Below are 13,853 nucleotides of genomic sequence, written 5' to 3'. Positions count from 1 at the left end.
GTCAAAAAGTTGCTCATTTTATTGATAGGAAATATACCTCCATATCCACATTGACCTCCTCGCCCTGATAAGACACTGTGATGGAAGTCAGTGTGGTATAGAGGGGAGTGATATGGATTTGGAGTCAGAGGGCCTGGATTCCAATCCTGATTCTGCCACTGATAGATGTGTCACCCTGGGCAAGTCACTTCCCTGGGCCTCAGAATCCCACTCTGTAAAATGAGAGAATTGGACTAGATCCCCTCCAAGGGCCCTTGTAACAGGAAAGCTGTGATCTCATACCACCATGACAACTGTGGAGAAAGAGGAACATGCCAGACCTGCCTCTTCTCAAAATTTACCCCCACCCTGGAATCTCTGTTTACCTGGGAACTGCCTCATACTCTTCCCTCCTGTCTATTTCAGAAAGATGATTCAGATGACTGCCCCATCGAACTGAGCAAAGTCCAGAGTGTCAAAATCGTGGCCAAGAAACGTAGGGACCGGAGTCTTCCCCGGGCCTTCGAGATTTTTACTGACAACAAGACCTATGTCTTCAAGGCCAAAGATGAGAAGAATGCTGAAGAGTGGCTTCAGTGCATTAATGTGGCAGTGGCTCAGGCAAAAGAAAGGGAGAGCAGAGAAGCCACCACTTACCTGTAGCCAACATTGCATGGGATAGCTCATCACATCTTCTGACAGACAGCCTGAAGGGGACAGCCTCACCCATCCTGGTAATTCATTGCTAAATACTAGAGGGGCTATTTTTTGTAAGAAGCAGGTCCCCAAAGGGATGAGCTGGAATCTTTGACCATGGCTGTCTAGTGGCCCCAAGGAAAAGGGAGCTTTGAAATAAACTCTTGGTTGGTGTAGGGACGTAAAAAGGCAGTGATCAGTGTTCCAAGGACCTTTTGGACAATGTTGAATTCTTAAGAAAGTACACCGAAAGTGGACTTCAGTTTATTATCATCAATTCAATTATGCAAATAATTCTGCAAACTACAATGTGCATGGCGCTGTTCTATGCACTAAGGATGATAAGAATGAAAACTAACTCAATTTGAGCCCCAGTAAATTTACAATGTATGTGGGGATGGTGTTGGGGGGTGGGGCGGCATGTAACATGAACATGGATATAAGTACAACACAGTTGGAATCCTTGCTGCCCTTTAGAGATTAGCTTAAGCTCCTCTTCCTAGGAGGTCTTTTCTGATCTCTCCAATTGTTAAGTGTGCTCCTTAATGCCCCCTCCCTCAAATTATTTTTTATTTACTTGCTAGACTATATAGTTTATATTTACTTATCTAGCTATATGATGGTCCCGCACCATTAGAAGGTAATTTCCTTGAGGACAGAGATTATTTGGCTTTTGTCATTGTATTCATGGTGCCTAGCATAGTGCTGGCACATAGGAGGCATCTAATAAATGTTTTGTTAATAGAGTTCTTGAATACAAAGTAGACCATGATAGAAACAAAGGAAAGCTTGAGGAAAATTCGAAAGAGGGAGAGATTGTTTTCCAACAGACATTATTTAATTTGCTGTTTATAGCTCTTCTATCACAGGAAAGAACTAATGAAGGCCACCTTCTAATTATCAACTGTTCAAGAAAATGATCTTGAGAAACAGAATTAATGGACACTAGAGGGAAAATATCACTTAGGACATTATTTCTGAGCTTATTGATCTTCCTTCTCCCTCAGAGCCAATGTGAGTAGTATAGTATTAAACAGTCATCACACTAAAGCAGTTATATGATCAAACATCCATCATTCAGAGATTTTGTCCAATTGCTTTAAGTTTATACAATACAGGCAATAGTTATAGGATTGAATTTATTTTCTTGCTAAAGCAGTAATTGGACTCAACAAGGTCTGACCATATCACCCCTACTGAACAAATTCAGTGGCTCCCAATTTTGATTAAAAACAAACGCAAAATCCTCTGTTTAGATTTTTAAGCCCCTTCCAGCCTTTTCAGGCTTCTGACACTTTATTCTTCTCCACATCCATGATGATCCAATGACTCTGGCTTTCTTGTGGTCCCTTGCACAGGATACTCCATCTTTTGACTCTACTCATTCCCAGTTACTGTTCCCCAAGCCTAGAATCCTTTGTCCCATCACCTCTACCTCCTGGGCTCTCCAGATTCCTTTAAGACTCAGATCAAACCCCACCTTCTGCATGTGGCTTTTCTCAGTCTAGTTCCTTACCCCAAATATTACCATCCATTTACCTTGCATGTACTATTTTTATCATGTTATCTCCTAACAGAATGTAGACCACTTGAGGGCAGTGACCTTTTTGCCTTTCTTTATATTCCAGTGCCCGAAATGTAAGGAAGTGTTTAATCAGCATTTGTTGACTGACTATCCCATAGTATGTACAAGGCACAGAGAGTACAAGAAAGTATACCCACAGTAACTACAATGGTCCCCATTCTCCATAGAGATGCCATCTAATTAAAAATATCCAGTTTTGAGGAATCCTTTATTCCCTACTTTTATCATCTTCTTTTGCCCATGAAACTGTAGAAACCTGAGCCAATACACACCCATTTTTAAGATAATTTGTGGTTTCTGTATTTTAAAGAATCTCTCCCTGAAAAGCACAAAGATCTTTGGGGTTTTATTTGGAAATCTATGAAATTAAAGATGTTAGAACTGCTTAGCAAAACCAAGATCATAACAAATATTATGAAGGTATTAAGTGACATTGCATGCATTATTTATAATTCCAGTGCCAACAGAATGCCCAGACCTTGACAAGGCAAAAAAAACAGCAATGAAATCCTAGCAATGTACTGATACACACACACACACACACACACACACACACACACACACACACACACACATCTAGCCAATTGAGACCACTAAAGAAAGAATTCTTTCTGTGACTTATTACCAAGTATGTGTGATTTAATTACCTGGCTGCCTCCATATTTGGGGCCAACACTAATCTCCTTGCCTTTAAGCCAGATCTAGTGAGGAGTACATGGGCAAAGTCTAAGTGAGTGAGAGTTCTGGTTTCACTCTGATAGACAGCATTTCCAAGGATCAGCTGCCTCCCCAGACTCCAGAATCATACTGTGGATCTCCAAATAATCAGTTCCCTTGTGATATTTATTACTGGAATACCTACTGCTGGAGCTGGCCAGGCTCAACTTGAAATCGGTCTACGTCCCAAGAGGAGGTTGCCATTCTTGATCCTGATCTGGGCAGAGACGACTTTTGTAAATATTTCTGAACTTTAAAACAAAATGTTGGTTTGAATTAAGTTAGAACAGAGATTCAAGTGGTTCTTATTTTTATCCTCATTTTGAATTTTTTTCATAGAAAGCCTGGGGCAACTTGCTTTATGTAAGTGAGGACCTGAGTGCCAACTCCCTTCAAAGCTAGATTCAAGCATCAGATCTATGACACCCTTCCTGATCCTCCCCCATCATTTCCCCCACTGCTCCCCAAAGTTATCTTCTATTCCCTTCTCTGTGTGTACATATTGTGTCCTTTCCCCAATAGAATGTAATTTTTTGATGGTAGAAATTATTGAAGGCAGTGCTCTCCACTGCACCCCCAAATTACTTTGTAATTCCTTATTTGTGTCCATATTGCTGCACTTCAATATTCTTACCATGAGAATATCATTGAGTATACTTGTGTTCAATTCAGGCTTTCCTTAGATGGGAACATGATGGCTGGTTCCACAAATGGAGACAAAGAAAGACACATGGGGAATACTAGATTAAGCTGATTTTCTGGTGCAAGGTCCCACGATGTAACCAGTAACTCATTACCACTGCCCTAAGCTCTCAGGAACCAAGGTCAGCTTTGGAAATCTCTCACTAAGTTACTCTTTTAACTACTGCCCCTTCCCCTGGCTCTCCTCCAGGAATGACAGAATTGGAGCCATCACTAAAGAAAAAAGAGCCCAAACTCCCTATTCATGCACACAGGGTAACATAATATTAACAGTAGGACAGATTTCATTGTTCCTGGCGATAAAAGCAAAGGAATCATGCTAGAACCTATAAATAGTCAAAGTAACTCTCCATTGGTGAGTGTCCCCTTACCCTAGATGCCTATTAACTTGTTTTAAATGTATAGAACCTCCCTGAATGTGAGAACTCATTTTTAGAGGAAAAAGATTTGGAGTCTCTAAAGCAGGAGTTCTTAACCTAGGGTTTCTGAACTAAGTTTTGGGTTGTTTGCTATTTTTTAAATATTCTAATAGCTGTATTTTAATATGATTGATTTCCTTTTTAATCTTATGAATTTTATTTTATGCATTGTAAAACATTCCGAGATGGGGTCCATAGCCTTCACCACCATGCCAAAAAGAAGGATAATGACCCATATTCTAGAAAGTCAAGCCCTTCCTCCAGACCTTCACAGTCCACAAGGCTCACAGTACTTCCTAAAGTGCTAGGTCTACACTCTTCTTACTTCCATGATTATTCCTTCTACAGGCAGAATTATGTGGCCAAACTGAGAAACATGAGCATCATTTCTTTGCTTAACCTCGTCTTAGCCCCCTCCACTGATTATCATAGTTGCCTTTTCCTAGTAGAGAAGCATGAGTGCCTTTCTGATAGCTGTTTCCTTTCCTTCCTGTGCTTTCCCCAATGCTGCTAAAAACAAACAAATTGGAAATCATCATACCATTTGCTCAAACATTTTCCCCAGTGCTAGACCCTGCCTAAATAAAAATGCCTAAATTTGGCCATTCCTAAAAAGTATGAGGCAAGTCAAATCTATATGTGATATACCCATCATCACCACTGGAAAACAATATGCCAAAAAGAGTGTACCGAAGTCTTTGATGCACTGAGTAGATCACATTATAGAATGGCTTTGGACCTGGACAAAATGTGTCTTTTGTGTTCTTCCATTCTCCTCTTCCTTCTTGTGTTCCCCTACTCCCTCTGGGTACCCCCAAGCTCCAAGGGGTTTATTTCTAACAGCCTTTCACACACACACACACACACACACACACACACACACACACACACACACTGGCATCCCACATGAGTGTATCTTTTTGGCCAGACTTTTCCTGGCCCTCCTCCCCCTGCCCCCTCAGTTAAAGCTTATTTCCTTTGTCCCATTCATTCAAGGATCTGTTCAGTGATCAAACAGATTTTCTCCACTGTGCTATAGGTCGTAATAGTTCAATGTGTCCCCCTTCCTTAGAGAATATGCATTTTTAACAGCACCTTCAATATTGTAAGCCAAAGTATTGAGTAGTTTGAGAATTTTGGTACCATGGAATGGGGAATAGCAATAGATATGGGGAGAGCAGAGGCCCTCTGATTCTACTACACAGGCAGCTGCCTACTCTGTCTAGGCATAAGGCCAATCCCACTGTGGACAGCCCCAGGAATTTGTCCCATACATAGATTCCTCAGGGGCTTAAGTTAAATGAGATTTTGCTTCCAATTTCCACACACTGAGTATATCAACAAAAAGTAAACACAATTTAGGAAACACAATGTCTATGAAATTTTACAGCTTTCTTGAACATTTTTCCTTAAAATGCTATTCAGGACACATTGTACTAATTAATGTAATTTCTTTCTGTTGAGAAACTGCCTCTTGAACCTTATAATGCTTAAAACAAAAACAATTTTTCACTCACTGCCCTTTAACCAACAAAATTATTTGAGTTCCTCTGAAAACTAAGGGTTTAAATGAATTCACAACTTGGAAAAAAATTCTGTGTGTGTCTGTGTGTCTGTGTGTGTGTATGGGGGGAGAAGGGGAGGGGAAGAGAAAGAGACAGAGAGAGAGAGAGAGAGAGAGAGAGACAGAGATGGAGACAGAGATAGAGAGACAGAAACAGAGAGAGCCCTTTAAGTTTTATAAATCACTTTTTATATATTATCTCATTTGATCCTCGCAACAATCCAGAAGTACAGATGGGGAAACTAAGGCAAAGAGAGGTCAACTGACTTACTCAGGGTCACACAGCTAGTAAGTGTCTAAGGCAGTATTGGAACTCTCATGATTTCCTGACACTGACAGGCAATCTACCCATGTGTCACCTAGCTTCCTTTAAAAAAAAACAGTTAATCAAATAAAAAAGTCCTTCAGAAGGTCATCCAGAGGAGTGATGTGAGGGAAGGGGGTGGGCTAGAACTTGAGTAAAAAGGATTAGTTATAGTAGTTTGTTTTGCTTCGGTAGGGGTTGGGGATAAGTAGACATACTGGATTTTTTGTTGTTTTATTTTGCTTTATAAACCAATTTAAAACCAACATTCCTCTCATTTTTATAAAAAGTAATATTTATATGTATATTTAATGTAGATGTATGCATTCACAGTCTATATATGGATATATATTATACATCTATATCTTTTTTGTTCACTTTGGAAATTTTTACTAAAACATTGGAAAAAATAAAGTATTGTGCAAAAATGTATAAGGTTTTTTGAAACTTGAAGTGCATTCATAGACTTGATGAAATCAAAATACAGATATGTATACATGCATACATATCCATGTATTACACATGTTGCGGCTACAGAGGACAAAGGTGAATTGTCCTGTGTGAGTGGTTTGTACAGGGCCATACAGAGGTGTTTTTAAATGAGGCAACCCCAGAAATGGTCTTAGGAGATGCTGGGGCACTTCTACCTGAAGCCTACACACCACCAACAAGAGCAGCACCATCCCATGTAGCCCTAAATTTGGGGCACTTTGTCCTTTTTTGTCCCTTGCCTCTTGTCTGTACAAAAAGTGTGTGTACATACATAGATGTAAACGGTATATGCATGTACATTTGTGTATGCATGCACATGTATGCATGCATGGTTTATAGGGTACATGTGCATTGCAGATATGTTCCTCATGTATGTTCCACCACTTATAAATGTTTTGGAGATTAAAATTTATATTCCCTTTGAGCAGAGCACCTGCAGGTAAGGATGTGCCCTATGTGGACAGAGGGAAAAGAAAGAGAGAGAAGAAGGAGGAGGACGAGAAGGGGGGGGGAGGGGGGAGGAGGAGAAGGAGGAGGAGGAAGGAAGGAAAGAGGAAATCATAGTGCCCAACTGGCCAGTTCTACTCACAGTGGTTGTTGTTCGTTCTTTGTCCCCAAAGAGGATCATGGCATCCACTTCTCCTAACAGCCTTTTCATTTTGGAAAGTGCCTTCATACTTTGGCCTCCTCACCCTGAAAGATCCTACTCTCCCCGCTCCATTTTCAGGTCCCTCTTATGTGTGCCCCTCCCCCTCTTTAAAATGTAAGCTTTCTCAGGAGTGTTTCAAGAAAACATGACCCAAAACTTATCACAGAGTCACAGAATCTCCAAATTAAAAGGGAGCTGAGAGGCCATCTAGTCCAAGCCATCTGAAGAATCCCCATTTACAACACACCCAGTAAGTCATCATGCGACTTTTAAGATCTCTTGGGAAAGTGAATTCACTTTTTCCAAAGCCAACCCATTTTCCTTTTCAACAGCTCTAAGGCTTTCCTTTCTTCAAGCCTATAGTCTATCTCCCTCCTGCTAGCCTAGTTCTGCCCTCAGGTATCACCTAAAACAAATCAAATTCTGGGAGAAAGTTATCTTTATCACCAGTCTCCCCACCCAAGGCTACATATGTCCAATTTTTTCAAATAGTCCTGCACGCCCTGGTTTCCAAGCTAATCCCCATCCTGGTCACCTTTCTCTAGATATTCCAGCTTGTCAACATACTTCCTAAAATATGGTGCACAGAATTGAACCCAACATTCCAGATATCATCTGATAATGACAGAGGAAAACTGGACTCTTACCCCTCTTTTTCTCTGGATACTCTTCTCCTCTCTGGGCAGCCTGGGGTAGCATCAAGATTTCCCTACCTTCTTCACTCAAACTGTTGACCAATAATTCCTCCCCCATTCTGTTCTTATATGCTCACCAGCTAGTCAAATCAAGGGGTTTTACCCTTAACTCCCAGGCAATTTCCTAGATGTAAATGGTTTCATTTCCCCCTCAATGAGAACTTGTGTGTTTGTCCTTCATTTTCGAATAAGACCATGGCATCAGGGAAATGATGACATGACTTGCAGTTGACTTTGATTTGAGTGAGGGGGAGCTGTGCAAGGCCACCAGCCTCACTATCTCCTCCAGAGCCATCTGGATCCAGTGACCAGATATTCATCAAGATAACAGTGTCAATAAGGACTTAGTTTCAGAACTGAGGATGTTGCCATCTATAAAGTGTAAAAGCCTTCATTGGCCTCACTAGTTAAGACTCCATTGTGGCATCGATGATGTCTCCCTGCTCATTAGTTGCCTTGCCCAGGGTTGCTATATTGAGGATGGCTGTTTGGACTCATGATGAAGCACTGATGGGGTGGAAAGAGTGCTGGCTCTAGAGACTGAGGACCTGGCTTCAAATCTCACCTTTGCTGTTGACTAGCTGTTTGACTTCAGGCAAGACTCTTCCTTTCTCTGGCTCTTAGTTTCTTCACCTGTCAAATGAGGAAGTTGGAGTAGATGACCTTTAAAGATTTTGCCAGCTCTAAATCTATGACCCCAAGTTCATATTTCTGGGCCAACCCTTGGAGCTGGCTTATTCAAAAGTGGCTGGACAGAACCAGAGAACATCATACACAGTGACAGCAATACAATGACCAACTGTGATAGACTTAGCTCTTCTTAGCGATGATCATCTTATGACGATCAAAGATAAATCTAAAAGACACATGACAGAAAGTGCTATCCACATCCGGAGAAAGAACTATGGAGTCTGAATGCAGATTAAAGCATATTATTTTCACTTCATTTTTTGTTGCTTTTCCCTTTTGTTCTGTTTCTTCTTTCACAACATGACTAATGTGGAAATATGTTTCCACGATTGCACATGTATCACCTATATCAGATTGCTTGCCCTCTTGGAGAGGGGGGAGGGAAGGGAGGGAGGGAGAAAAATTTGGAACTCAAAATCTTATAAAAATGAATGCTGAAAACTATCTTGACATGTAATTGGAAAAAAATAAAATACTATTTACAAAAAAAATTTAAATAAAATTTTAAAAATTTTTTTAAAAGAGTGGCTGAAAAAAATTAATTGAAAAAAATTTTTATTTTAAAAAGAGTAGCTGGAGAGGCCAAAACAAGAGCCAGGATGATGGGCAGTAAGAAGCTGGTCAGACAGATTTTTTTCTCTAGGAGAAAGAGTTTGTGGCCATATGGGCTCTCTACCTGGTTTCTGGCCAGATATAATTAGAAAGAGGCCTCAAAGACACAGTATATAATAATTATTATGACTGTAATTATAACAATTGTAATAATAATAATTGTTGTTATAGCTAGCATTTATATGGCCCTTACTCTGCACTAGGCACCATGTTAAATACTTTTAAAATATTCTCATTTATTCCTCACAACAACTCTGAGTGGTAGGTGTGATTCCCATTACAGCTAGTAAATGTCTGAGGTGGACTCTGGTTCAGGTCTTCCTGACTCCAGGCCCAGCACCCTATGCACAGCACCACTTAGCCATGCATATATGGATAGCAAGGGCCCAGCTACGGCCCATCTTTTTTGTATGGGAGCCTGGTGGAGTCATTTATGTGAACAAGGCTAGTCCTCCTTCAGTGGAGTTTTTTGACAGTGTCCTTTCCCCAAATCAGGTTCAGAAGGGAAGGCTGAAGAACCTCTTCCCCTTGAAGGCAGTTGTTTGGATTTAAGGTCTATCTGAGCCTGATTTTCTTGACATTGGGACCATGATTAATTTTTTATAAAGTATTTTGGTGATTGCATTTCAACACAGTTGGTTTCCTTTGTAAACATATTTTATTTTATTCATTCAAGAACACTATTCTAAGAAGCAGACCATAGGCTTCACCAGATTGCCAAAAGGGTCCTTGAGACACAAAAGTTTTTACAGAAGAAGAAACTGAGGCACAAAAATACACAAATAAGTGATAGAGACAAGCTTTAAACCTCCACCTGTAAATCCTTTCCATTTTTATCATATTCCTTTCCCTTCTTTATTTCCTTGTTCTTCTCAAGTTTGGAACCTTTGCTTCAAGAAAACAAAGAGCTAGGGAGGTTTTTTCTCTTCTTTTGTTCTGTTTTAGAGTATTTGGGGGGAGGCGGGAATAGCCAAAGGGCACAAGACCCAGTGAACAGACCATTTTGAAAACAGTCTTGACTTTGTTTTCTTCCACCACTAATGAGATGGAGCCACAACCAGCTTGTTTTGAGTTTCAAACCTCTGGAAGGGGCAGACTCAGGGGAGATGTGTGTAAATGGAGAGGCTGCTCAGGCTTCAGTCATGGTAACATAGTAAGAGAAGGAGGCTTTGGTTTACCAGTTCAAGAGGTAAAGGGGAAATCTGAAGACAGGATGAAAATAGCCCTAGGACACAGCATTCTATCAACTGAGGAGCCTGCAGGTACCAAGAGACCAAACCGAGGAGCTGGAGAATCCATTGAGATTTAAACACTTTATGGAGGCAGAAACTGAGAGCTGGTCTGTTTATTGGTCCAAATCAAAATGTCACTGTAGTGAATGCATAATGTGGAAATCTCTTTCATCAATGCATCTTGAGAATTAGTCTGTATCTTACAATCTTAGAGATTGCCTGGGACATTGAGAGACCAAAGGATTTGCCCACAATCATACAAATGGTCTGTTAGAGGTAAATAACTCCAGGGTCAGCTACCTAGTCACTGCTCTCTGTTTTCTCCCTTACTATGAGTATATTTCAAGATAACTTTAACCTCCCCAAGCAATGAGAGAATGATAGTGGTGGTGGTGATGGTGGTGGTGGTGGTCATAGTGATGTGTTTATGGGTGAAAGAAAGACAGAGAGACAGACTCATAAAACTAAATGTATATATGACACATTTTGTCAAGGAGAAAAAAAACTGAATTTACTCCATAATTCTGTATTTTCATGTTAAAGACTCCACAGTGGTATTCTGTCCACACAACTTTAAGAATATACCACTAAGAACTAAAATGGGATTTTAAATTTGGGCATAGGACAAAAATCACTCAGCTCTCTGCAAACACTGCCAACATATGCTATCTACCTGTCTTTGTGCCTCTCCAACCCCACCCCATTCATGTCATTAAATTTCATCTGATTCAGCGCAGTTATTCAGTATTTACTAGCTGCAGGACACCCTGCTTTGTGATAAGGAAAGAGACTGTAGTCAACGAATCCTTAATTCTTCTTAAAACTCCTCCATTTCTGCCAATGAGACCACCACGAACCTTTGACCTAGATTTGCAACCTCAGAACCATCTCCAATTCCTCCTCCTCGCTCTCCCTCTCCCACCCCCAACATTCAGTTGTCTTTTCATTTCTACTTCCATAGCTTCTCTGGCATCTGTCCCCTTCTTTCCACTCATACAGTCACCACTATAGTTCAGGTTGTTCAGGATCCCATCACCTCTTACCTAGACAGTTGCAATGGCCTCCTCGTAGGTTTGCCTACCTAACTTCTCTCCCCTCCTCCCTCTAAAATCCCTTTTGTCTAGCTGCCAAAGAGATATTCCAAAACACAGATATGATCACTCTCATCCCAGCTCAAAAAACACCAGTGACTCCCTTTTGCTTCTAGGTTTAAACACAAATGTTAGACATTTAAAACCCACTGCAATGTGGCCTCAGCCTATTTTTCCAGCTGCATTGTACATAATTCCCTTTCACACACTCTACAATCCAGCCAAGGGGACTTCTTTGTTGTTTTTCACCCATAACATTCTATTGATACCACTTCCTGTGCTGTGCCCAGGAAGGCATTTCGGACCAGTGTCATTCCTAAATCAGTCCTTTCTAGTAAGAGAGGTTAGGCTTTTTTCTTAAACCCTTCCCACTATGTCCCAGCAACAATTTTACTTATATATCTTGGGTTATGGATCATATCTAGGGCTTCTCCAAAAAGGGTGAGTTGAAAAAGTACACAATATGTATGAGCACATTTTTAGGGTTGAGATTGTACATAACATGAATGAAATATGGATAGATAATTTATTCCTACACACAAAAGAAATGCTAACCATGAAATACCCAGAGCATTCATTAAAAGAATTGCTCAAAAACAGAATTCAGCAATTTAATTTATAACTGCTGCTGCAATCTGTTTGGAGGTTCATACTCAAACTTCATCATAACATAAAATGGTTTTCAGGAGTTCCTTACCAAAATGAAATCACACAGCCAAGTGGGGAGAGGAAGGAGAAGGCACTACTGTGCTACTGAAGCAGCTAGGTGGTGCAGTGGATAGAGCTCTGGGCCTAGAGTCAAGAAGACCTGAGTTCAAATTCAGCCTCAGACACTAGCTATGTAACCTTGTGCAAGTTACTTAATCTCTGCATGCCTCAGTTTCCCCAACTGTAAAATGAAGATAATAATAGTACCTATCTGCCAGGGTTGTTGTGAGAATAGAACAATGTGATATTTGTAAAGCACACTACAAACCTTAAAGTGCTATATAAATGCTAGGTATTGCAGCGGGGATACAAAGACAAAAAATGAAACAGCCCCTGCCCTGAAGGAACTTACATTCTACCTGGGGGAAGGTGTAGAATGTACTCTCTCTCTCTCTCTCTCTTTCTCCTCTCTCCCTTTTTGCTCTCTCTGTCTGTCTTTGTCTGTCTCCTCTGTCTGTCTCTCTTTGTCTCCCTCTCTCTCTCTCTTTCTGTTTCTCTGTCTCTATCTCTGTCTCTCTGTCTCTCTGTCTCTCTCTCTCTCTCTCTCTCTCTCTCTCTCTCTCTCTCTCTCTGTCTCTCTCTCTCTCTTTCTCTCTCTTTAGGCCAGGACCTATGGTTTTATTTGCCCAAGAAACTCCAGGGGAGTTCTCTACTAAGGAAAATAATGACTGTTCTACAATTTATGGTCTTTAGAGAGTTGCCCAGATCACCAAGAGATAAGTGACTCACCTAGGGTCGTACAACCATAAGGTGTTAGAGGCTGGACTTGAATTCAGGTCTTCTGACTGTCAGAATGAATTTTAGTCTTTCCATCTACTATACCAGACATGTCAAACACGTGGTGCCTGGGAGCTATATATGACCCCCAATGCAGCCTGAACCTGATTAAAATGTAATTGGGAAATACTAAACAAAATAAATAAAAAATACAAAAAAACCATAGGTAATATTAATATGTGGTTTTCTAAGTCGATATGTGGCCTGACCAGATCCTTATGTATAATTAGCCTCTTTCTACTTGAGTTTGACACCACTGTTCTATACCATAGTACAGACAGAAAATCTTCAGATTGTTTCCTTACTCTTTAATATTTATTAATATGTCTCTCTAAGACTTCTACTCAGATCTGAGAATAAAAGTAAAAATTTTAAAAATTAAACAGCAGATGCTAATTGAAAAAAAATTGACAATTCCTTAAATGTCGAGTATTTTCCCAGTAAATCTCTCTCCAAGGCTATGGAAGATTAGAGCAAAATTTCTAAGTGGTTTCCCAGACAAAACCTTAGCAACTGAAAGGATCAAACCCTTTGTGGACTTCAGAGTTATCACAGTTCCACAGTAGCAGTGAAACCAAGTTCATCCATAGTGAAAAATACCCCTACTCTGGTTTCCTACTGCTGTGCACAATAGATGCTCTCATAATGGCTGGTCAAAACCCAAACATTTGAGCTCAAGGTCTTTCACTAAATGGCAAATGAAGAAATAAACGTAAGAAAGCCAATGACAAACGGCTTGACAATGAGCCCCTTGAAGTCTGCCCAGAGAATGAATAAGATCAAACTACTCACTGCAAAATCATGAGAGGGGATGTCAGGAAGCTTTCCTGGTGTGAAGGAAATGAGTGTCCTGGAGAGGGATAAAGACTCCGATTTAACCAGTCACCTGAAGGACAGGGCAGAAAAAGGAGGGGGAGAGGGAGATGGAAACACAGCCTCGA

At 40.5% G+C, this 13,853-nt stretch overlaps 1 protein-coding gene across 1 annotated transcript in view; it reads left to right on the top strand.

Moving 5' to 3' along the window:
• Nucleotides 1-5,710, top strand: part of VEPH1 (ventricular zone expressed PH domain containing 1) — a 221,833-nt gene extending 216,123 nt beyond the window's left edge. The window contains exon 14 of the mRNA XM_036756099.1: nt 406-5,710. Within this exon, the coding sequence (XP_036611994.1) occupies nt 406-642 (237 nt within the window). The 3' untranslated portion in view covers nt 643-5,710. The remainder of the gene's footprint in view (nt 1-405) is intronic.
• The last annotated feature ends 8,143 nt before the right edge of the window (nt 5,711-13,853 follow it).

This window comes from Trichosurus vulpecula, chromosome 4 (genome assembly GCF_011100635.1).
Source record: "Trichosurus vulpecula isolate mTriVul1 chromosome 4, mTriVul1.pri, whole genome shotgun sequence".
NCBI classification, from domain to species: Eukaryota; Metazoa; Chordata; class Mammalia; order Diprotodontia; family Phalangeridae; genus Trichosurus; species Trichosurus vulpecula.
Note: the sequence above shows the minus strand (reverse complement) of the source record. Positions and strands in the feature narration are given on the sequence as shown.